The sequence below is a fragment of the Sphaeramia orbicularis genome, chromosome 17 (genome assembly GCF_902148855.1).
Source record: "Sphaeramia orbicularis chromosome 17, fSphaOr1.1, whole genome shotgun sequence".
Taxonomy (NCBI): domain Eukaryota; kingdom Metazoa; phylum Chordata; class Actinopteri; order Kurtiformes; family Apogonidae; genus Sphaeramia; species Sphaeramia orbicularis.
In genome coordinates, this window is record NC_043973.1 from 11893225 (window position 1) to 11920576 (window position 27352).

At 34.1% G+C, this 27352-nt stretch overlaps 1 protein-coding gene across 1 annotated transcript in view; it reads right to left on the reverse strand.

The window, feature by feature from the left end:
* Positions 1–27352, reverse strand: part of LOC115437782 (guanine nucleotide exchange factor VAV3-like) — a 210277-nt gene that overhangs the window by 139035 nt on the left and 43890 nt on the right. The window contains 8 exon segments of the mRNA XM_030161124.1: positions 6701–6792; positions 8336–8439; positions 15591–15694; positions 15802–15818; positions 15821–15869; positions 16246–16332; positions 18482–18487; positions 24949–25066. Of these exon segments, the coding sequence (XP_030016984.1) occupies positions 6701–6792; positions 8336–8439; positions 15591–15694; positions 15802–15818; positions 15821–15869; positions 16246–16332; positions 18482–18487; positions 24949–25066 (577 nt within the window).

Here is a 27352-nt window from a genome sequence, read left to right on the forward strand (position 1 = left end):
TAATTTCCTATATTTAATTCACTGATCATATAGATGTTCACAAACACTCAAAGAAAATTCAAACATTATTAGATAAAATCAGAAAGAAATGAGGGGGAAAAAGACTTTTTCAACCAAATCTATCATTAGCTGATTATAAACCAAGCGTCTCCATCCACTGTCTTTGAACCAACTCCATGGTTTTTACTGGTGAATTAATGTTGTAGAAGATGACGGTGTTTCCACATTCATGACAGAGGCTCTGAACATCCAAATGGGTCATACACTGGAAAAAATCTAAATCTTACCAAGTGTATTTTTCTCATTTCTACTCAAAATATCTCATCACACTTAAAATAAGACATAATCACCTAAAGAGTGACTTTTCAGTGAGATATGAGGACTTATTTTTAGACAATAGATCTTGAAAATCTTATTTCAAGAAATCTTACCAAGATAATTTTCACTTGTTCCATTGGCAGATTTTTTTTTTTTTGCTTAATTCAAGATTTTTTTTGCTCAATTCAAGCAAAAAAAGCAAAAAGTGAAAATTATCTTGGTAACATTTCTTGAAATAAGATTTTCAAGATCTATTGTCTAAAAATAAGTCCTCATATCTCACTGAAAAGTCACTCTTTAGGTGATTATGTCTTGTTTTAAATGTGATGAGACATTTTGAAAAGAAATGAGAAAAATACACTTAATAAAATTTTGATTTTTTCCAGTGTATGACCCATTTGGATGTTCAGAGCCTCTGTCGTGAATGTGGAAACACCGTCATCTTCTACAGCATTGATTCACCAATAAAACCCGTGGAGTTGGATCAAGACAGTGGATGGAGACGCTTGGTTTAATTATCAACTAATGATAGATTTGTTGAAGAAGTCTTTTTTTTCCCTCATTTCTTTCTGATTTTATCTAATAACGTTTGAATTTTCTTTGAGTTTTTGTGAACATCTACATGATCAGTGAATTAAATATAGGAAATTACCTGATTTTCACTGAAACTGCCATAAAAGTAGCACTGGGTCTTTATGGGTTTAAACAAATATTAATAAATCTGATAAAATACGTCATTCAATCAGACCCCAGTTTTCATTGCAAAGACAATACTGACAATATCTATTAATGAAAATAAGACATAATCACCTAAAGAGTAACTTTTCAGTGAGATATAAGAACTTATTTTTAGACAATAGATCTTGAAAATCTTATTTCAAGAAATCTTACCAAGATAATTTTCACTTGTTCCATTGGCAGATTTTTTTTTTGCTTAATTCAAGATTTTTTTTTTTGCTCAATTCAAGCAAAAAAAGCAAAAAGTGAAAATTATCTTGGTAACATTTCTTGAAATAAGATTTTCAAGATCTATTGTCTAAAAATAAGTTCTTATATCTCACTGAAAAGTCACTCTTTAGGTGATTATGTCTTGTTTTAAATGTGATGAGACATTTTGAAAAGAAATGAGAAAAATACACTTAATAAAATTTTGATTTTTTCCAGTGTATGACCCATTTGGATGTTCAGAGCCTCTGTCGTGAATGTGGAAACACCGTCATCTTCTACAGCAATGATTCACCAATAAAACCCGTGGAGTTGGATCAAAGACAGTGGATGGAGACGCTTGGTTTAATTATCAACTAATGATAGATTTTGTTGAAGAAGTCTTTTTTTTCCCTCATTTCTTTCTGATTTATCTAATAACGTTTGAATTTTCTTTGAGTTTTTGTGAACATCTACATGATCAGTGAATTAAATATAGGAAATTACCTGATTTTCACTGAAACTGCCATAAAAGTAGCACTGGGTCTTTATGGGTTTAAACAAATATTAATAAATCTGATAAAATACATCATTCAATCAGACCCCAGTTTTCATTGCAAAGACAATACTGACAATATCTATTAATGAAAATAAGACATAATCACCTAAAGAGTGACTTTTCAGTGAGATATAAGAACTTATTTTTAGACAACAGATCTGGAAAATCTTATTTCAAGAAATCTTACCAAGATAATTTTCACTTGTTCTATATTTTTTCAGATTTTTTTTTTTTTTTTGCTTGAATTGAGCAAAAAAAAATCTTGAATTAAGCAAAAAAAAAAATCTGGCAATGGAACAAGTGAAAATGATTTTGGTAAGATTTGTTGAAATAAGATTTTACAGATCTATTGTCTAAAAACACACTCTCATATCTCACTGAAAAGTCACTATTTAGGTGATTATGTCTTATTTTAAGTGTGATGAGATATTTGGACTAGAAATAAGAAAAATACATTTGGTAAGATTTTGATTTTTTCCAGTGTATCTGATGACCATGAAAAGATAACAAACTGTATTTTTACATCAATTATTTACATGTATTGATAGAATTAGTGGATCAACAGGTATTAAACATTTTAGATCAGTAGATGCTTTTAGTCGACAGTGTATATTTGGGACTTTATGGGTTAAAGTAGTATCTATGTAGCACAAATAGACTTACCTTTTCATTATTAGTCTAATAACAATAAAATGCACAGACTCATTCCTCCAGTACCTACAGTATGTGGTGGAAGTTACACTGCTTCGTCTCTTCTGGGCTGTATTTACACCCACCTTGTTTCTGCTTCACTAACCCCCCCCCCCCCCCCCCCCCCCCAACATCCCATAGTCACTCCTCAGGCGGTAAAAGAGAACACCCAGGATCACCGACATTTACTATTGAGAACTTCACCTTCTACAATGCTTTCAAACATCGCTGTAGTCATTGTCCTCACCCCCCTCGGCCAGCTACAGTCTGACCTTTGGTTCACGCAGTTATTGATAATAGAATTGGGGAATTGTCGGGTAGCATTTTGATTTTGCTCTATGTTTGGGTTGTACAGGAAGCAGGAGAATGCAAGAGATCATTTTACATAAGACTTGGAAAATATCTCTACGTTTAACAACTACATATTGAAGTAACAAATCAATATAAATCCGGTAAACACTTAAAATCTATTTTAATCTAATGACAGAAATTCTAGATTAAATGACTTTCCCTTTAAAAATAGAGAAATGGTGTGACTTTGAAAGACATATCACATTTCTATCAGGAAGAAAGCAAATATATAGTAAAAACTGTGGAGCTAAAACAGGGTGAAATGTGGAAGCTGTGGCGCTAATACGTGGAGGACATCGCCCTCAAGTGGCCATTTCTATACTGACAGAAATATACCATTACAAGTCAGTCAAGTGAGATTAAACTTTAAAATGTGTACTGAAAATTATACTTAAATCTTGTAAAATTAGCAACACAAAATCTTTAGGGTACAGAAGAGCTCATATTCTGGACCAACATGTGTAACAAAACATTACATAACATCACTGCATGTGTAATATCTCAACAAAGTGTGATTCATTTTCACTTCATTGCACAATAACACCCAGAGTTTGCAATAATAATAATAATAATAATAATAATAATAATAATAATAATAATAATAATAATAATAATACAATAATGAGTGCATTTTTCTGCATTTTGTTGTAAATTATTGAACAACAGCATACATATTTCAAAATATGGTGCTGTATGAAAAGTTGCATTTTCATTGTGTTTTAATGGTGCTTTTGATGAGCCCTTTTCTAAACCACCGTTGCAGTACATCAACCCTGTTTACGCTTAAATGAGTTTGTCTGGTTAAGCTTTTGACATTAACTCACTGAAAGTGTCTGTATTTGTCAGGTGAGTATGATAACAAAAAAAAAAAAAAAAACCTGATCTTTTTACTGCTTTAATAATTTTTTTTTTTTTAGATTAACAGCCAGCTATAACACCTGACATGTCATATTTAGGAAATTTAATTTAGCTTGAGTCCTATAACTGCATAACATGTAGACCTAATATATAACAACCATGTATTTGGTTAGTAATTACATAATGAACAGTATTATGTTCTGCATTTCCCAGATGGGATCAATACAGTTGTCTGTCTGTCTGTCTGTCTGTCTGTCTGTCTGTCTGTTAGTATATTTCCATAAAAAAAGCAACTCGCATTTTATAAGAACTATCTCAAATGTAATTATTTATTTAAAACTGTAAGAATTGTTTTTTTTACATTTGGCATTCAACTGTGTGTTTAAATGCAGCCAATTATTACAAAATGCAGATATTTTACATAATATTGTTATATCATCACCAATAGTATCATCAATACACATGGACCAACATTTTACTAGGATCATTCCATCCCAAATTAACCACATTTCAGGAAGTGCCCTGCATGACCCCCTCAGAAAATTCTGAAAAAATTTACAGTTGTTCACCTACCAGATAAACGAACACATTCAAAATTTTAATGTCATATCTGCAATAGTTTAGGAGATACAGCCCTTTGAAAATTAATGTTTGTTGGGTTTTTTTTAATTTTGCAAATTTGCTTTTCGGCCAACTTTGAGGAGCTATATCTCCTTAGGTATTCAAGCCACACTGCTGAAACTTACTGTCTGGGGTGAAATCCCCCTGAAAAGACTATATTTTGCATACAAAATAATTGTAGGTGCCTTCATGTTTGGTCCATGAGGCCTTGAAATCAGGCAAAAAGGCTAATTCTTTAAAATGTCCTCTCTTCAGGCTTGCACTGTGCTATAATGGATGAATGTAGAGACCTCTTTTTTTTTTTTTTTTTTTTGTTGCATGGATTCTTATGGTCCAGATGCAACAATATACTGCAAAAGACTACATTTACATGAAAAGTGTTGCTGTGAGGCAATGAATAAAATGTGTCGATTTTAATTTTTCACAAAACTACTCTTTATTTGAGCACCCAAATTACCATGTGGCCAGTTAATGAAAATTTTGAAATTTTTACCTTGTCTTCATATGTGTTTCAAGATGTTGTGGACAAAATTTTAGCTTTGGGATAGAACTGGTTTCTATTTTTTATGTTTTTTTTACTGCATGACTATATTTCTTCAAATTGTATACAAACGTAGGTGTAAATGGCATTTTTAACAATACTGATTATTGCACAAGTTATGATAATACTTGAGATATTTGAACTAGGGTGTGGAACTGCATGATGGTTCAGATAGAATAATTATAGATTCCCCAGAACTGGCTCTTGTTGATGCCTGTAGTAGAGGACTTCTCAGAAATTGGATGGAGCTGGTCAGTTGACCCAGTTTCGCCAGGGTCAATGACAGAAACGTAGCTAAGATTTCCCAGAATTTTTATGATGCTGGCCAGCCTAATTTGGGAATTCTATTCATAATCCTGACCAACTTATTCATCATGGAGGAAAAATGTGTTGTTGGATTGATCTTAAAGGATGAATGTCACAGAAAGAACATTATCAAGACAAACAGGCTTTCTGAAAATTGGTGATTCTGGGAAATCTTAGCTCCATTTCTGTCATTGACCCTGGTGAAATTGGGTCAATTGACCAGCTCCATCCAATTTCCGAGAAGTCTCTACTACAGGCATCAACCTGAGCCAGTTCTGGGAAATCTATAATTATTCTATCTGAATCATCATGCAGTTCCACACCCTAGTTCAAATATCTCAACTATTGTCATAACTTGTGCAATAATCCATGCCATTATACTGTTAAAAATGCCATTACACCTACGTTTGTATACAATTTGAAAAAAATATAGTCATGCAGTAAAAAAAAAATATTAAAAATAGAACCAGTTCTATCCCAAAGCTAAAATTTGTGCACATCTTGAAACTTATATGACGACATGGTAAAAATTTCAAAATTTTCATTAACTGCATCATGGTAATTTGGGTGCTCAAATAAAGAGTATTTCTGTGAAAAACTGAAATTGACCCATTTTTATTCATTGCCTCCACAGCAACACTTTTCATGTAAATGTAGTCTTTTGCAGTATATTGTTGCATCTTGACCATAAGAATCCATGCAAAAAAAAGTGAGGTCTCTACATTCATCCATTATGACACAGTGCAAGGCCTGAAGAGAGAGGACATTTGGAAGAATTAGCCTTTCCGCCTGATTTCAAGGCCTCATGGACCAAACATGAAGGCACCTACAATTATTTTGATGGCAAAATATGGTCTTTTCAGGGGGATTTCACCCCAGACAGTAAGTTTCAGCAGTGTGGCTTGAATACCTAAGGAGATATAGCTCCTCAAAGTTGGCCGAAAAGCAATTTGCAAAATTTTAAAATAATAATAATTTTCAAAGGGCTGTATCTCCTAAACTATTATAGATATGACATTAAAATTTTGGATGTGTTCGTTTATTTGGTAGGTGAACAAGTGTGAATTTTTTCAGAATTTTCTGAGGGGGTCATGTGGGAAACATTGGTTGAATTGCCATGGAATGACCCACTAATGCACTTTATAATATTTTTATCTTTTAAATTGTCCACTGATCAGTTGACAAAATGCAAGTTCTTATACCTACTCTTTAAACCAGGTAGTTGAGCATTAGTTTTTGAACACAATACCTTCTGACATTTCCATTATCATTCTAAGTCTTTGGAATATTATGTTGAATGCATTGAGGACATATGGAGTTTCAGAATATCACCTTTAGCTGGGGAAAAAAAAAAAAAAACCTATATACCCATATACACCCTAAATGTCAAGAGTCAGAGACCCCACAGTCATCTGGGTTTCAGTGATTGCACAGTCTTCTCCACTCTTCACTGGTGAAATGAGTGTTTTCTCAGAAGGGAAACTCAGAATGCAGATAAGGTTTGACACACCTCCTAATGTGTTTTTTCTTACCTGAAGAAGGAGATGGTACTTTAGTACTCTCTGCATGGGCACCACCAGCAGGTCCCTCAGTGTAAACTTCCCATTGTTGGCCCTTTGGAGCACTCCTGGAAAAAATTAAAACACATACAGCATGTGTAACTGCAGTGTAAGAGTTTCTTTTTGAAATTTTCCATGTGTGTTTTAAGATGTTATCGAGGAAAAAACACTCATTTGTCACAAAAAAAGTAGAATATTCCCAAATTCTTATATATTTAAGAGAATTAGATGCAGTGAGTGCACTAATGTCCACTATAGGTCACAATAGGTATCCAACCATTATATGAATTAGGGATGTAACGATATGACAAATTCATATCACGGTTATTGTGACCAAAATTATCACGTTATTATTATCACGATATTGTTGAAAATTGTGCTCAAAAATGTTCAAAAAGTACTAATACACACTGAAATAATTTAACCAAGTTGTGTTTTGAAAAAAAATAAAATAAAAGAATTGGCACAATGTACCTTCTCTTGCCAGAAACATTCAAATATTAACCCTTAGTGGGCTGAGCTTATTTAGGCTGTTTTTCAGTACTTTTGATTTGCCTTATATACTATATAAACTAATGTTTACTATACCCATGTTTGGTATCTTTTTTTTTCAGCACAACTTCATCTATATCATCTGCCTATTATTTTTTCACTTTAACCTACAATAAAACACAAAAAGAAAAAACACACACAAAAAAAAGAAATCCAATTTGAAAAATGTATATAATTTATTGCATAAATAACACACAGATGCTTACGAACCTTTCAGAGACTTTAAAAAGTGAATATTGGTTCCAAATATTGGTATAAAAAATTAAAATTGCAATAAATTAAAACTATACTCAAATATTTGACATAAAAGCAGATCTTTATGTAGGGTTTTTTCCCCTAAAAGTGTGGTAATTAAACACAGTTATCATGGTAATTAGAATTTAAAACAGTAATACTAGCCGTCTGCAATTTTATCATTCTGCAAGTTTATCACTATACCGGTAATCGTTACATCCCTATATGAATTATAATGTGTATTCTTGCGTTTTGACCTTCAAGGTCATCCAAGGTCAACAAATTGGTACCAAATGAAAGATGATATCTGATTTCTTATAAGTTGATAATACAAAGTTTGTCAATATCCGTCATAGTTTTCAAGACAGAAGCAATTTTCTGAATATGCAAATTAGGCACGTGACCCCCAACTTTGGGCTGTATCTCAGCTGTACTTGGGCCCACTATGGACTCTATGCACAGCCCCACTACTTCCTGAAACTTCAGGTGGGTCCTTTATTTCCTGTCTTTCATAATTGGATACACTGATTAATCCTGGTGTGCCTAATTAATTAGTAGTCACAACAAGAAGTAGCAGACACACCTGGATTAATCAGTCTGTCCAATACTGAAAGACAGGAAATAAAGGACCCACCTGAAGTTCAGGAAGTAGTGGGGCTGTGCATAGAGTCCATTGTCAAAAACTTATCAAGTCAACTAGAGACCGTGGCAAATCATTTGGTCATGGTTTGATATCAATAATGCTTGAAATGTGACCGATAGAACACATACAATGAGACAGACATTCAAACTGACCAACATGCCCATCCTCTGGCAAGTAACAAACCTCCAGCTTCAAACAGACGTCCTCTTTCTCTTTGCAGATGAGGTCTAAACCAGCGATGGCGCGCTCTACCCGGCTGCAGTATATCCAATAAATAAGAAATCTGTCATTCAGGAAGGAAGGAAACACACAGAACACATAGATGAGTTTTACCTGGACTGATACAGGAAGTCAAAATGAGTAATTACCCAACACATTAGAAAGCATAAAAGTTTACTGACTTCAATATGTTACCTTGGTGCTCAGTAAAGAGGTGTAACAGGAGATTTATTCATATTCATTCATACATAAACAAGTAGGGATGTAACAATATGAAAATTTCATATCACCGTTATTGTGACCAAATTATCACGGTTATCATTATTATCACAATATGTTGAAATTGTGCTCAAAATGTTCAAAAAGTACTAATACACACTCTGAAATAATTTAACCAAGTTGTATTTCAGAAAAAATAAATAAATAAATTAAAATAATCGACACAATGCACTTTCTCTTGGCAAAAACATTCAAATTTACTTAGTGGTCTAAGTCTATTTTGTCCGTTTTCAATATGATTGTGTCGTTAGATACTATAATAAAAAAATGTTTACTAATATCCATGTTTGGTACTTTTTTTTCAAGCACAACTTCATCTATATCATCTGTCTATTATTTTTTTTCACTTTAACCTACTATATCAACACCAAAAGGACAGAAAACCACAAAAAAATATATAAAATCCGATTTGAAAAATGTATAATAATTTATTGCATAATAACACACAGATGCTTAACGAACCTTTCAAAGACTTCAAAAGTGAATACTGGTTCCAATTTAGGTATATACAATTTAAATTGTAAAAAATTTAAACTATACTCCAACATTTGGCATAAAAGCAGATCTTTACATAGGCATTTCTATGGAAAAGTGCGGTAATCAAACACGGTTATCATGATAATTAGAATTTAAATGCTAATACTAACCGTTTTGGGTGAAATCCGATTTTTTTGTGTGCTTGTTCATATTACAGATACGGATAAAGACAACTTTATATTGTATTATATTGTGTATTTCTATCACACATTAAATGCTACCTCTATCAGTTTTGAGTATGAACTTAATGCGACACTGAGTGACCCACATTCGCAAAAGAGGTCCTGATGTAATACGTGACCATGCAGGCACGCACTGTGTTTACAGAAGTGACACTCCTGAGACACACAATTGTGACATTTGTCGCATTTCAATGAAGTTATGGTCAGATAAATGCAACCTGGCTGTTCAGACTGAAGTCATATTGCCAAATATCAGATACGTATCGGATTTAGGACCACATGTGAAAGGGGCCTGGGTGGGATTTGAAAAAAAAAATCGGATTTGTGCTGTTCAAAATTGGTCTTTAACAGATCGGATACAGGTCACATATGGGCATAAATATCGTATTTGCTCCATATTTACCTGCAGTCTGAACGAAGCCTAATATACTGTCTGAGGATTACCTAAGAAATAAGCATATGTCCGTTATATAAAATAAAACTAGAAGCACTCGGAGAGCGCAGACCTCCGCCAAGGCTGATCAGTGGCCCCCTCGTGGGCCCCCCCCACGCCAAGGAGGTTATGTTTTTGCCAGGGTTTGTTTGTTTGTCTGTCTGTTTGTCTGTCCGTTAGTGTGGCAACATAACTCAAAAAGTTATGTACAGATTTGGATGAAATTTTCAGGGTTTGTTGAAATGGGCCCCCCCCATGGGCCCCCCCACCCCCAGTCACCACCAAAATTTAATCATTTCTTCCTTATCCCATTTCCAACAAACCCTGAAAATTTCATCAAAATCTGTCCATAACTTTTTGAGTTATGTGCACACTAACAGACAGACAAACAAACAAACAAACCAAACCCTGGCAAAAACATAACCTCCTTGGCGGAGGTAATAAAATAAAAATAAGTAGTATACGGCGGTATACCGACTATACCCTGATTTAGACCTTAACAATTATGTGTAATATTCGTCTTAAACCCTTTCATGCATAGTGGTCACTACACTGGACAGTTATTCTACAGGTGTTCTCTTATATATTCATGTATTTTGTTGTTTTAGTTCCATATCAGCCAACACAGTGATGCTTGTGCATCATCCCATACACTGCAATCATACTATTACTGTAACTTTGCTATTCCAGATAAACCTGATCTGACTGTTTGAGTGTAAAAAAATTGATCATTGTTATTAGACTGTAATTAACAGTTTTGTTTTGTTTGTTGTTTGACATTTTATTTATTTGCATTTTATCTTCTTGCAAGTATGTTAAAATGTGAAAAAAACATCAGATTACCATCATTAAAAGTGTTTTGTTTCATAGTTTTCTCACTGTATGTCAGTATACAGGGTGGGGAAGTAAAATTTACAATATTTTGAGGCAGGGATTGAAAGACATTGTATGACCAATTATTTATTGAAAGTCATGAGAAGTTATTTGCCACAAGAAAATGGACATAATAGAAAATGGTTTTATTCTATTGTGTCCTCCTTCTTTCTCAATAACTGCCTTCACACGCTTCCTGAAACTTGCGTAAGTGTTCCTCAAATATTCGGGTGACAACTTCTCCCATTCTTCTTTAATAGTATCTTTAAGAAAGTCGACATTGCTGTGTGATGTTCTATTGGTAGCATGTTCTAAAACGCCCCAAATAGCAGAATCCAGAGGGGCTAGAAGGCGGCCATAAACATGATTCCCAAAAATTGCTAAAGTTGGATTTGTTGCTGTTGTCAACAAGTGTTTTGGTGTTCTTGTGTAAGATTTTAACTTCAAATCATATTTTACTGCATTTCTAACGCTCTTGTTGTCTACCTCAAGTTCAATTGCCATTTTTCTCATGGATGTGGTTGGATCCTTTAGGATTTTGGATTTGAGAGCTTTAATAAAAGCTTTGGTACGTTTTTTGTTGCTTCCTCTACTTCCAGACTTTCTCGTAGTAGTTTTGCTCATAGTCATTCTCTTCTTTCCATTATAAACAGTCTTTATGGACACTCCAACTATTTTTGAAATCTCCTTTGGTGTGACGAGTGCATTCAGCAAATCACACACTCTTTGACGTTTGCTTTCCTGATTACTCATATGGGCAAAAGTTTCTGAAAAGGTATGGATAATAGTGTTAGGTATGATTATGACATCATATATGTTTGGTTTCAAAACAATTGACGTAGTGCCTGCTGAGAAAAAACAACTAAATGTTCATTGTCCCCACCCTGTATACATGTTTCTTTGCTTGTAAAATTAAACACATGGTGTCCAGCTGAGTGGACATTTTTGTAACTCCATGAAAAAAAGGTTAATAAAAAATCAATTGCATTTTTTTTTTCATGCCTAAAGAGGAATAAAAACACTCAGGAAAAAAAAAAAAACTTAATTAAGGTTCTCATAATTCAAGCATGAAAGGGTTAAACTTGTCTGGTTCAAAAGTTATGAATCAAAAAGTAGTGGGCTGTCTATCTGTGACGTTAACAGGTCCACTCACTGTTCATGCAGAGGTGGACCTTACAGACCCTGTAGACCACATTGGATCTGAGATTATTGACTCACTGTCCTCACTGTAACTGTCTTGTAATGTATGTGGAAATTAAAAATAGTCACTTGCCCAATAAAGGGTTAAAAAAAAAAAAAACAATGTTGCCTGGGCATTCAGCAGTTCCACCACCAAAAAGAACATCAAAATGTGAATCTTATTTCCTGTCATTCTAAAGTTGCTAACACATCAATGGCTGCTGTAATCACTATTGGTATAAAACTTCACTGACACATACTGGGACTCTGATGTGACAATAGCTAACACCATGTAATGACAGCCCCAGTTTTCCATATCCATGATAACAGTCACAACACTCTGATTTCTATGCATTGCTTTTGGGTTGGATTTTCTGTATAAATTGTAATGTCTACTTCAGCTTTTCAATACCTCTCTTCTATTCCTCAGTGAGACCCAAGGTAGTGTGAGTTTAGAAATGCATTCAGCAAAACCAACAGACATCCAGCTTCTAGCACAACACAAGCCTACATAAGCACATAGAAATCTTTGTTATGGAATCAAAACAAATCAAAAAACAATTTTTTTTCCCATGATCCTGGTCATTCATATTCTATATAAATGGTACCGACAGATCCTCATATTTTTTGGCTTTACACATGATTAATAATTTCCATCATAATGATAGTAATACAACGGATTAGTATTAGAGCAGTAATACATATTTTGTCCCATACTTCTGAGAAAAAAGTTACAGGCCAGAAAGCAAAAAGTGCAGAATATAACATGAAGTGGCAGCTTTGTTCAAAAATGGAAACTGGAAAACTTTTATACACTTTGTTCTTTTTTACTCTGTATTCTGTATGAGGTCTCCAAGTATTTTTTTTTTTTTTTTTTTTTCATGACTCTCAAAACTTTTTCTTCAAATACTACTCTGGTGTTTTGAATTTGAGTTTAACATTCTGTTTCAAATTACCAAGAAGCATACATTAAGTTTAAATCTAATTCACAAATCATGTATTTTCACGAAACAGCCATACACCTGAATCTGTCACATACTGCCATATCTGCTCTGGTAATGCTTCTTTCTCAGGATATTTAAAGGTTCAATCTTTGTGTGCACTTACGTGGTTATGTGACGTTTGTGGTGGAGAAAAGCCTATTTTTAAAGTTAGCTAACGTCATTTCTAAGCTAACGATAGGTAGCAGAAGTTAGTATTGTACACATAGGGCCGAATCTACTAAAGGTTTGTATAAAACATGTACACCTCATTGTACATGCAAAAAAAAAAAATGTACAAACTCATTTACTAACAGTGTGCACTAAGGGTTGAGTATTTTAAATCTAAGGTGCAAAATAGTGCGTCTGCATCCAGTTAGTATGTTTGCTGCAATGAATATGTAATATGTGGCATTTACACGCAAATGTGCGTGTGCTGGGAGGAGAAAATGTAAAAATATTAATGTAGCACACGCAAAGTGATTTATCAAACCTGAAACCAATTTTGCTCATAGAAACTGTGTCTATATTTAACACGTCTCAAAGGGAGGTGCAAACGGTTTATACGTAATTGCATAAATAAAATTAAAAACGCTGAAAAGGTGGGGGGGGTGAGCAGAACAGAGGCATCCCTGCCTATCTTCAAGAAGCTCCTGAAAATCCAGCTCTTCCGAGAGCACCTACTATCCTAGCACTTTCAAACATTCCTTTTTAAATATTCTAATAAGGTTTTTTCCCAGGATTATCACAGATTCTTCCAGGATTATCTCTGGACCTGCTGCGGTGGTCCTGCCTCTTCCTTGCCCTCATCATCACCACTCACTTATCCTCATCTGCCTCCATGTGTCTCCCCTACTCCCCCTTCTCCCCCTCTCCCCCAGTCTCTATCTCTATCGCTCTCTCTTTTTCTCTTTCTTTACCCTCTCTCTTTAACCCCAACTGGTCAAGGCAGACGTCCATCCTCCAGGAGTCTGGGTCTGCTCGAGGTTTCTGCTGTTAAAGGGAAGTTTTTCCTCGCCACTGTCACCAGTCACAAGTGTTTGCTCCTGGAGGATTCTGTTGGGTTTCTGTAAATTGACTTAGAGTCTGGTTTTGACCAACTCTATATATAAAGTGTCATGAGATAACTTTTTTGTGATCTGGCGCTATATAAATAAATTTGATTGTTTGAGTGATCTAATTGGTTTTCCCCTGTAAGTCGCTTTGGAAAAAAGCGTCTGCCAAATGCATAAACATAAACATAAACATGAGCAAATCCAGAAATGAGTGGCTCCCACCACAGTACAGACTTCAACACAAACTTCATGTAAGTACAACGGTGTGTGCAAATATTCTACATTGAACAGTTAATCAAAAAATTAGTGCTGTCAAACGATTCAAATTTTAATCAGATTAATCACAGGGTTGCTGTGGATTAATTTCAATTAATCACAATTAAATATCCTTCATTTTTAATCTATAGTAATCGCGTTTCATTTTGTATGAGCAAACAGACTCAAGAAAGAAGGGACGTGTTTATTAAACACCTTCTACAGTTTCAACAAAACAACTTGAATCAGCTGTTCCATCTTGTTGTTTTTTGTCCTCATATTTCCATCCACAGGGCCAATGTGCTGTTTAGCGTCTTCCATCTTTATGGGTTGGTTCTGCTGCCTGTCTTTAGGATCAACTGCCCATTTGCACATGTGCAACAGAAACTCTATTTGGACAAACTGTCCCAAATGCGTTGCCAGAGATTCAGAGTCATTCTGCACTGCAGATGGGTTAATTATGTTAAAATGTTTATTTAGATTAATCATAATAATGGATTAATCTGGATTAACACGTTAATTTTGACATCCCTACAAAAAATACAAAAATGCAAACCTTAAGTAATACTTTGATTGATTGATGATTGATTGATTGATTGATTGATTGATTGATGACTGATTTCGAACATGAATGTCAAACAGAAAATAAATAAACAAAACACTTAAACATAAGACATATAATACATATTCGAAAAGGAGTGAGAAGAAGTACAACTTATAAACTCCCACCTCTTCTCCTTATATAATTAATAACAATAATAACCTTCCGCGTCTAATCATATCTATACACTATGCCATAATATGACTGATACTTACTAGTAATAATTAGGTTTCTGGCTTTATATATTATGAACAAATATAATATGATTTACATAAACACATAATACAATAACACATATATGTAAATATATTCATGCACAGATCTATACCACATATACACCTACATATATACACACACATACATACATATACACACACTTACCACATACTTGTACATCTTTATAACACCCAGTGATCCCTAACACCTCCCTCATTCCTGTACCTCTGAAAAATTCTGTCTTTGTACCTCTTTTAAATTCATTCATGCTTGGACATTGCTTTAACTCTATATTAAATCTGTTCTTATGTTATTAATACTAATTACTAATACTTACTCAATACCTTGAAGTTTGAAGATGTTTTTTTGTTTTGTTTTGTTTTTTAAAGGGACGGTGCATATTAATAAACACAATATGTGTGAATACACAAGATGATAGCCCAGGCTAATTTCCATCTTTAGTCCTTGTATAAAACAACATAGTTCACATAAAACAGTACAATCCAGCGTACTCATTCAACTGATGAGTAAACACATACACATACGACAGGAAGTCTCACATTAAAACAAAAGGAAGCAGCAAAAGTGGGCTTTCCCCCGACATCTGAAACAATAAAATAATTACCTTTCTTTGTAGTTGATGAAGATCTGGTAGAGATTTAAGGCATTTTTGTTAAGGATAGAATCTTGAACATCAACCATCAGGTTCTTGTGAAGTTTAACCAGGTCCTGCATCCGACACAGAAGCCATTAATATCTAAAGTGCTTTTTTTTTTTTTTTTCTTTTAATATTTTCATTTCGTATAATGATAAAGGACAGGACACGTTGGACTTACTGGAATGTTGACAAAACTCTCTCAATTTCAGCTGCAGAGAAGAATTTCCTCAAAGGATTCAGGAAATACTGTGTAAAGGTGAAATTAAAAAACATGAAATTAAACATTTGAATTGCAGGACACAGATTATTCAACTGGAAACTAAAACTATTGTAAATAACACCACTGCCGCAGCTGAGGAGTACTCATGTTACACCTGAAAACGAATATGGTATCAGATGTTTCGATAACAGATTCAGAGGAACTGTAGAAGTTAAGAGTAAGAATTTCCCTAGAATACCACACAAGTGTCACATCACTTCTTTATAATGAGTGTTGATGTTTTATTTAATTGAGTCCGATTATCATGCAGAAATGTGACATAAAGAAATTAATCATTCCTTGTTAGTTATGAAACTGTGTGAGGTGGGAGGGACTATAGAGGCCACATGGGAGGTTCAGTACCTTCTCGATGGACTCCAGAGTCTCTGTATTTTCTTCCGTCTGTTTGATCTCAGTGAGGCAGCAGCTCCGAACATCAACTTCTGCCTGCTTTTAGGAACATGCAACCATTAAAATAATTAGAAAAGCATCTGCTGGCTAATCTGAAAGTAATACAAGCTACAGGTGTATCTGTATGAAGATTATTTTGTGTCTTTATTATGCAAGCAAAAAAAAAAAAAGGAAAATAAAAAATACAGTTTTGGAAAAAAAAATCATTTGGTTTGGAGGAGCAGGCACCAGCTACACCACAGGTGTCAAACATGCGGCACAGGGGCCAAAACCGGCCCGCCAAAGGTTCCAATCCGGCCCGCAGAATGAATTTGCAAAGTGCAAGTTAGGGCATCAAACTCAAAAATAATATTATAAGAACCTAAATAATGAAATACCAATTTTTTCTCTTTGATTCAGTACAAAAACAATAAATTATAAAAATGTTTACGTTAACAAACTATCCTGTAACAATAAAATGTGAATAACCTGAACAAATATGAACAACCTGAAATGTGTAAAGAAAATTAAGCGCAATTTTAACAATTTCTGCCTTTACTAAATGTTTTGTGTCTTTGTGGATCTGCTCTGTAATGCATTTGTAGAAATGATAAGTCAAGGCATAATAATGATAAAATTGTACTTGTATTTCTTTACAAATTAAATTTTTTTCAGGTTATTCACATCCTTTTTGTTTGGATGGTTTGTAAATATTGGCATAATTACCTCCGCCAAGGAGGTTATGTTTTTGTCGGAGTTGGTTTGTCTGTCTGTCTGTTTGTGTGCAAGATAACTCAAAAATTTATGGATGGATTTGGATGAAAATTTCATGAAATGTTGATACTGGCACAAGGAACAAATGATTAAATTTTGGTGGTGATCGGGGGGTAGGGGGCCCACTGATCGGCCTTGGCGGAGGTCTACGCTCCACGAGTGCTTTTCTAGAAAAGACAGCGCAGACCTCCGCCAAGGCTGATCAGTGGGCCCCCTACCCCCCCAATCACCACCAAAATTTAATCATTTGTTCCTTGTGCCAGTACCAACATTTCCTGAAATTTTCATTCAAATCCGGGGCACTGATCTGCCTGGGCGGAGGTCTGCGGTCTCCGAGTGCTTCTAGTTTAATGTCATTTTTTTTACACTTAAACTATTTGGAGTTGTCATTATTTATTGCCTATCATGCTATTAGTGTACTGGTCCGGCCCACCTCAGATTAAATTGGGCTGAATGTGGCCCCCGGAAGAAAATGAGTTTGACATCCCTGAGCTACGCTGTCAATCTGAAGCAAGCTACCAATAGAAATCCACCCCTTCTGCACATGTAGGTCCGCCCATCACCTTCAGTTGAACTTAGAAGCAAAAGGTTTCTACTCGCAACGATTTTGACCAGAAGTAAGTACCACTTGAACTTGCAAGCAAAACTTTTTGATTTGCAAAAGATTTAGAGGTGCAAAACCTTTGGACTTGCAAACAAAACTTTTAAAATGACAAAACATTTTGGCCTGCAAGCAGAAGTTTCAGATTTGAAATGAAAGAAAATGAGAATACAATCGATTTTGTTACGCTTAAAAATTTAGAAACCTTCATTTCTTTTCAAATCTTTTTTTTCAAAACTGTATTTTTTGTTTGCCTTTTTTTCCCTTTGCTTGCATATAAAGACACAAATAATCTTCATATATCTGAAGAAGTACATTTCAGGCTTATTGTTTTAAAAAAATAAGTCAACATTTTGGGTGATGCATACAATGTTAAAGAGTTGTCCACATGTTACTATGGCAACCTGTCCACGTGTTACCACATTCTCATGTCAATAAAACACAAACTTTTCAATATTTTACTCCAAAATTTCTTTTCAGCATAGTTGAACATAATATCTAAAAGGTTTTGTCCTACTTGATATCAATTTCTGTCGAGAAACACATGTTTGAATGTTTGCGTAAAGCTTAAAAAATTGAGCAGTAATTACTGGCAGTAATTTGACATTTTTCACCTAAAAAAAATTATCTCCCCAAATTTTGTTATACATAATGTTAAAGTGCTTATAATACGTACTCAGATATGTATAATACATGCATATAAGTTACTCTGGTTATATGACAGAGACTGTTGAACATGTGTTACCGCTTGATCGGACCCAGAAATGTCTTTCCTTGTTTAGTTTTTAAACCACAGGAGTCAAACATATGGCCTGTGGGCCAAAACCAGCCCACCAAAGGGCCCAATCTGACATGGGATGAATTTGTAAAATGGCTAAAATTTACTTAGGGGGGTCAAATGAGTGGCCATTTTTGTCAAAAAAAAAAAAGTTGTAAGAAATGCATAGAACTGTGTTGAAATATGCTAATACATTTGTGCACAGACTACTGATATTATTTAACAGTGGAAGCTATATTTCAGAAATGTTGGATTTTGAATAGCACGTGTATGTGAAAACTTTTGCTATTCTCCTCTTATTCATAAATGTTAGTATTGTGGATCTAAAACAATAACAGCTGACACAAAAACACAAAATGTGGCAGTGGACGGATGTGACATGAGTTGTTACAGATCCCACATAAACTGATGCTCGGGCAGCCATGTAACCGTTTCCACAAATGATCCCTGTGCAAAAACTAGGATCAGAATTATTTATTGTAGAGTTTATCATCATACTAAAGAGTAATAACAATATATAATTGTTATTTCTTTATAAAATGCTTATTATTAGAAAAACTGTTGATTTAAAAAGTGAAGTGTGACATTCTTAATGGTATGTATTGGTGTAACATAAGCATGATAATCAGCACCATACTCCATTGCAACCTGTCAAAAATAAAACAGTGATATGTAGTACAGAATCTTGTAAGAAAAACTGGGAATCTAAAAGATTAGAATATTTGTTTTTCAGGTAAATTCAGTTCAAATATAACTTGGCCATTTGTGACATGAAATAAAACACGAATTGTGATGAATTGACATTTTTGAGCTGAAAACATGTTCATATGACCATCACATGTTGCAACAGAACTGAAATCCGGTAAACTTGCATAACTTGCATTACCACACAAGTTCCTTTGAGGATTCACTTATATTGATTTCTTATGCACAAGACATAAATAAGACCTCTAAGCAAATTATAGCTGAAAAGCAAAAATTTTACTTAGGATAGTAACACTCATTTAGTTCAGGAGCAAAATTCAGTCAGTCAATTCAAAAAACTGTCTCAGACCATGAAATACTAACCATAATAACCTATAAATAAAGACAACTCCAAATTTTTCTCTGTTTTAGTGTAAAAAGTAAAATTAGTTAAAAATAGCAACGTGTACATCAGATCCTTTCACACAAAATGTGAATGACCTGAACAAATATGAACACCTGAAATATTAATAGTTTGACACCCACCCCCCCACCCCCCCATCCCCGTTTAAACTATTTATGAGCTGCAGTATTTTCAAAGCAGCATGTGCAAGAATCATCCAGCATGCATCAAACAAACAGTGCAACTACAGGCAGATGATGAAGGATTGGAATGCTCTGAGATCACAGCACGTTTGGTCACAGTGGGCTACAGTCACCACAGATTCATTTAAAGCATTAATCAGAGGAGTGCAAAAGGTTTACTGTTGACTTTTCATATCTAACTTTATAGCTTAGTAACAGGTTCAACATGCGGCCTGGGGGGCCAAAACCAGGCACCGCCAAAGGTCCCAATCTGGCCCACCGGATCATTTGCAAAGTGCAGAAGATATTAACAGTCAAGGGCGTTGAACTTGAAAATAATAGTATAATAAACTAGAAATAATGACTCCAAATTTTCTTCTTGGTTTAATGTGAAAAACATAAAATGACATCATGCCTATAAATAATGGCAACACCATTTTTTCTTCTTTGATGTTTCCTGCAAAGAACATTAAATTCTGATATCTTTTAATAATAAAAGGTCAGCCTGAACAAATATGACCTGAAATGTCTGAAGAAAAAATAAGTGCAATTTAAACAATATTCTGGCCGGTTTTGTGTCTTGGTAGATCTAATCTGTAATGCACATGTATTAATCATAATTGAGGCATAATACTGACCAAATTTTCTTTTTTTTTTCTTTTTTTTTTCCAGAAATTTCTGTTTTTTCAGGTTATTCACATCTTTTTTGTTTGGGATAGTTTGTAAAATGTAAATGTTTTCATAAGTTAACCCTTTCATGCATACTGGTCAACTACAGTGGACAGTTATTCTACAGCTGTTCTGTTGTATTTTCATGGCTTTTGTTGTTTAGCTGCGAATCAGCCAACACAGTGGACACTTAGGCATCATCCCATACACTGTAATTCATACCATTACTGTAACTTTGCTTTTCCTTGTTAAACCTGATCTGCAGTGACATGTTTAAGTGTTGAAGGAGTGGAAATTAAATAAATTATACTTCCTCCCACTCCTTTAGAATGTGCAAATGAAGTCATGTATATGTATAAGTTTTGTTTTTTCTTCCATGACCTCTTACTACCTGTTTTATTTCTAAGACTACGGAAGAGTACTTTGTCTTGTTGCATATTCAAAATAAACTAAACTAAAACAAAAAAAAAAAATCAATGGCTTGTTATTGTTCCTAAAAACTGCATAAACTTTTTTTTTAACGCAAAAAGTTTGGGTTTTTTTTGGCAGATTATTTCCATGAACTGAGTAATGACTAGTATTAGAGTATGTTAAAATGTGAGAAAACAGCAGAGTAAAAAAAGGTTTTTATTTCATAGTTTTCACATGAGATAATCAGTAAATCCATGTTTCTTTGCTTCAAAAATAAACGAATGGTGTGAAACTGACATTTTTTTAACTCCATGAAAAAATAGGTTCTTAAGAAGATTTCAGTCACATTGTTTTTTTCATGCCTAAAGAGGAATAAAAAACACTCAGGAAATAAATGTTGATTAAGGTTCTCATATTCATGCATGACAGGTTAAGTGTTATTTTTTGCATAGAAAAAAATTTGGAGTTGTCATTATTTATAGGCTATTATGCTATTATTTTACTGGTCCGGCCAACTGGAGATCGAACTGTGCTTGAATGTGGCCCCTGAAAGAAAATGAGTTTGACACCCCTGGCTTAAACCCCTTTAGCCCTATTGGGCCGCCGGTGGGCCTAAAAAATTATATTAATAGTCATCTACTATAAAAATATAATAAATCATGACAATGGATGTTTTTTTCAACTTTTGCTCAAAGTTTAGACCCTAATGTTAATAAAAGTACATCAAAAGTGGATGTTAGTGCAAACTTTAATGTTCAAACATGATTTTAATCTTTGTGGGGTGAAATATACGCTATTAACAAAATCTCCAACACGACAATTAATTTAGGCATCATCGTCATTCAGCCGAAAAAAAAACAGGCGAGGGGTAAAAAAATTCTAATTTCTCTTTTAGTTGTTTCAGTTTGCTCAGGCATAGTAATAGATACAATATTTTAGACAATGGGAATAGATTCTGTGAGGTCTTAAATGTCCATAGACACCAAAACATCCATATGAACCTTACTATTGTGAAGTACTTCTTCATTTACATTGGGTATGTCTTTTAGGAGGCGTTTTTTTCCCTGAAAATATGGTCAGGGTTTAATGTATATGTCATTGCAGAGTATAGTCTGAACCTGCAGTAGGGTTCATTCCATAAAAGTTCATCACCATCCGACCTCTCAGATTTTTCTACATTTTACATACTTCTAGTACATTATAATAAATGGCTAAAATATGGGGGTGAAAAACGTCGTATTTAATTTGAACATTTATCATAGAAGATTTATAGAAGCAAGTTGTGCTTGATGTCAACATTTAGGGCAGTTCCTATACTTTCACATGGTGTCTTTTATTTTTAAATTTTGACACCGAGCACAACTTATTTCTATAAATCCTTCTATGTTAAATGTTCAAATTAAATATGGACGTTTTGGCTAAAATATGGGATTTATAGAAGCAAGTTGTGCTTGGTGTCAAAATTTAGGGCAATTCCTGTACTTTCACATGGTGTCTTTTGTTTTTTTTTTTATTCATATTAGGGCTGTCAAAATTAACATATTAATGAGGTTTAATCCATCATCACTTTTAATCTGATTAAAATTATAACGCAATTAGGGATGTAACGATATGAAAATTTCATATCGCGGTTATTGTGACTAAAATGATCACATTCTCATTATTATCACGGTATTGTTGAATTGTGCTCAAGTGTTCAAAAAGTACTGATACACACACTGAAAGAATTTAACCAAGTTGTATTTTGAAAAATAAATAAATAAATAAAATAAATAAAATAATTGGCACGATGTACCTTCTGTTGGCAGAAACATTCAAATATTAACCCTTAGTGGTCTGAGCATATTTATCCGTTCTTCAGTACTTTTGATTGTGTCTTTATATACTATATAACAAATGTTTACTATACCCATGTTTGGAATCTTTTTTTTTTTTCAGCACACTTCATCTATCATCTGTCTATTATTTTTTTCACTTTAACCTAATATCAACACAAAAGGACAGAAAACACAAAAAATATATAAAATCCGATTTGAAAAATGTATATAATTTATCACATAAATAACACAAAGAGGCTTAACAAACCTTTTCACATACTTCTAGTACATTATAATAAATGGCTAAAATGGGGCGAAACGTCCATATTTAATTTGAACATTAACACAGAAGGATTTATAGAAGCAAGTTGTGCTTGGTGTCAAAATTTAGGGCAATTCCTGTACTTTCACATGGTGTCTTTTGTTTTGTGACATACCTATCCCACATGCTGACATTGACCTTTGAATCTTAAGGTCGGACAGATATTTTTGATTTTAAACTGTTCATATCATACATAACATAAATAGGACCTTCATTTTACACAGATCCATTCCCTAAGTAGCCAAGATACAGCAGATAAAATTTCTAATGAATATGATGATTAGTATTTGTGTAGCATTTTAGACGTTTGCAGTGGATAAAATCTCAACTTTGTCATTCTTTGTAACATGCAATTATAAATTTTAAGTAAATATTTTCACATTTCTTAGGACTATAGATTCCTGTGAAATGATTCTGACAATTTCAGACCTCTAGCTCTTGTTGTTCAGAAGTTATAGAAGCCTGAAAATAGCCGAAAATTTCAAGTCGCAATTTTGGTCGCAATTTTAGGGTACCCCCTACCTACTTCAAATGGTCATAACTTTGGAACTATTACAATTAAGCTTTGAAATTTTGGATTTTCCCATCATGTATAATGTTTTATAAGTATGTAAAAATTTTGAAAAATCGAAGAGGGTCAGGAGGGAAATTTTCTTAAAATCTGTTGATTTCATATGGAATGACCCAGTAGTATGTGGTAACCAAATGTAACTTGTCCAAACCTACACATAAGACGGCCCAGTTTACACAGGTTTGTCAGGCGCAGCTATGGACGATATGCCACAACACTACCTGATACTGCGTGTGTGTGTGTGTGTGTGTGGGTGTGTGTGTGTGTGTGTGTGCGCGCGTGTGTGTGTGCACTCAAAAATAGAGGTACCAGCTTATACTTAAAAGGGTACAAATGCTTGTCGCTGGGGATGTACTTTTTTGAGAGACATTTCTGTACCCTTTCGAAATGGTCCATTTTTGTACCTTAAGTACTTTACATAGAAAGAAAACTCTCGTATAGCTGATAATGCCATGATGTTTAAAGTTTGGACCGGTGGCCTAATTGAGAAAAAAAAAAAAAAAAAACAGCATGCGCAAGCTACGACATCATGGAGGTGTGAATGAAACTTGATAAAAACAGAGATTATGGCAATAATCAGAGGTTCTAATAAGATAAAGAAATTATTAGGCTATTATCATTGAGCTAATTGGGCTATTAATTAAAACACAAAATTATTATTAAATATAATATAGAGTAATTACAGTATGATATAATAAATAATGCGCTAAGCCTAATGTTTGAACTATAATTAGTCCTACTGTTCAGTTCTCCTAGCCTATAGCCTATTCTCATGGTCTACACATATTTTTTAGTGCTGCAGGGTACCTTATAGTACAAATTTGTACTTTACATAACTTTGGACTCTTTTTCATAGTCTAAAGGTACAATTCTGGCCTCCTAAAGACCAATATTGTACTTTTGAGAGAACATTCTTAAAAATGTACTTATAGGTACATAAATGTTCTGATGTCGTACCTCTATTTTTGAGTGCATGGCATGTTTATGGCAAGACAGAAGATTGACTAAAGAGCGGCAACATCTTATTCCATATATGGATGTTTTTTGGTTGGGTTTTGGCATATTTCTGTAAAACCAAAACACTGTGCGAAGAGCAGGAATTTCTACCCAGAAGAAAACCCCACTTCATTTTAAAAGCATGATCAACACAAATTTTGGGTGAATTTTGGCCTCCTTTTGGCCTATCTTTGGGTCAGTTTTGCCTACTTTTTGGCTGGATTATGGGGATGTGGGGCTTTTCTGGACAATTATTGGCTATATTTTGGAAGTCCGCAATTAGTTTTGGGTGAATTTTGGCTTCCTTCTGGTTTGATTTATTTAGGGCCCATAAATCCGCCCAGAACTTTGCCATAATGGCATGCCAGTTTTGGGCCTAATTTAAGCCATAATGATTTTGCTATCTGGGGTGTGTGTGTGTGTGTGTGTGTGTGTGTGTGTGTGTGTGTGTGTGACTCATTGCAATACCAAAGGGGGATGTTGCTCAGTCCTCATGAGGTCTTCATAGATCTCACCACCTGCGTAGTCTTCTTCCAGCCCATACACCGCTGCGTACAACTCGTCTTCATCCTCGAGGACGTTCTCACTATAACATGCACACACACACACACACATTTACACATACTTACATAGCTCCGATAAGTAGCAGCTGCACTATGTACCCGCTTTTAACTGACATTTGGTATACGACTGACATATTGTATAATTTCCGAAGCCATTCACTGTCATTAATTACTTCCACAGTACATGGTAAAAGAAAGTCTGGTTCACTGACTGCACTCTGCTGGAATAAAGGGAGTATTTCTGTTGTGCAGTGGCAGGATTGTTTTTCTCCTTTCTCCTGTATTTTGAATTATCACTTTGAAAGCTCCCCTCGCTATGTGAAAAACCAAAAAAAAAACAACAACTTTCAAGTGGCAACTACCCCTGACAATAGCAAGTTTTGACTAAGAGACACATTTTTTTTAATTTGCTGTTAATCTTTGTAAGGCTTTAGGCATTTTTACACCATGACATATCTCCTCAGCACCAAAACAACTTTTTTTCCCCAACGCTATTTCACAAATGCACTGTTGTGGTATCTTCTGTCTTAGCACTCACTTTTACCCATATCTGTGTTTTATATATACATAACTATAATAAATAACTACATGCATGTAGTAGTTTGGGTTTTTTTTCCACATATATAACATATTCATATTAGGGCTGTCAAAATTAACGTGTTAATGTGGATTAATCCCATCATCACTTTTAATCTGATTAAAAATTATAATGCAATTATGGATTGTAACGATATGAAATTTCATATCACGGTTATATGTGACTAAAATTATCACGTTATCATTATTATCATGGTATTGTTGAAATTGTGCTCAAAGTGTTCAAAAAGTACTTATACACACAAAGAATATAACCAAGTTGTATTTAAAAATAATAATAATAATAATAAATAAAATAATACGCACAATGTACCTTTGTTGGCAGAAACATTCAAATATTAACCCTTAGGGGTCTGAGCCTATTTGTCTGTTTTTCAGTACTTTTGATTGTGTCGTTATATACTATATAAACAAATGTTTACTATACCCATGTTTGGAATCTTTTTTTTTTTCAGCACAACTTCGTCTATATCATCTGTCTATTATTTTTTTCACTTTAACCTACTATATCAATACAAAAGGACAGAAAACACAAAAAAATATATAAAATCCAATTTGAAAAATGTATATAATTTATCACACAAATAACACAAAGATGCTTAACAAACCTTTTCAAAGACTTTAAAAGTGAATATTGGTTCCAGATATTAGGTATATACAATTAAAATTGTAATAAATTAAAACTATACTCAAATATTTGACATAAAAGCAGATCTTTACATAGGTGTTTTATCCGGAAAAGTGCGATAATCAAACACAGTTATCATGATAATTAGAACGGTAATACTAACCGTCTGCAATATTACCACGGTTTATCATTATACCAGTATCATTACATCCCTAATATAACTATAATAAATAACTACATGCATGTATTAATTTTTTTTTTTTTTTCACATATGTAACATATTTATATTAGGGCTGCCAAAGTTAATGTGTTAATGTGGATTAATCCATCATCACTTTTAATCTGATTAAAAATTATAACGCAATTAACCCATCTGCAGCACAGAATGACTCTGAATGTCTCTGGCAATGCATTTTGGGTAGTTTGTCAAGTAGAGTTACTGTTGTGCACTGTGTGTTCAGTTGATCCGGTAGTGACAGGCAGAAGAACCAACCCACACAGATAGAAGACATTAAACAGCACATTGGACCTCAATGGGAAATTTGAGCTTAAAAAAAAACAAGATGGACAGTTGATTCAAGTTGTTTTGTTGAAACTGTTGATGGTGTTTAATGAAACGTTAAGTACATATATATTCCCTTCTTTTTTGAGTCTGTTTGCTCATGCAAATAAAATGTGATTAATATAGATTAACCCTTTCATGCATGACGTCCATATTCGTGGACGCATAGTTGAACTCACTTTCCAAAGGGTTCTAAAGGTAATAATGTCCACACCACATGGGTTCAGTCTGTATAGACCAGGGGTGTCAAAGTCTTAGTTCAGGGGCCACATTCAGCCCAAACTGAACTCAAGTGGGCTGGACCAATAAAATAACAGTGAAAAAAGTAAAATTATATTATGATCAGGTTTACATCTACAAAGTTTCCTTAAAATCTAAATAACATGAACAACTTGAATTGTCTTAAGAAAAACTAGTGCAAATTTAATAATATTATGCCTCGGTTTCTCAGTTATCATTTATACATGCGCATTACAATGTGCAATGTGTTACAATTGCACAAAACATTTAGTAACAGGCAGA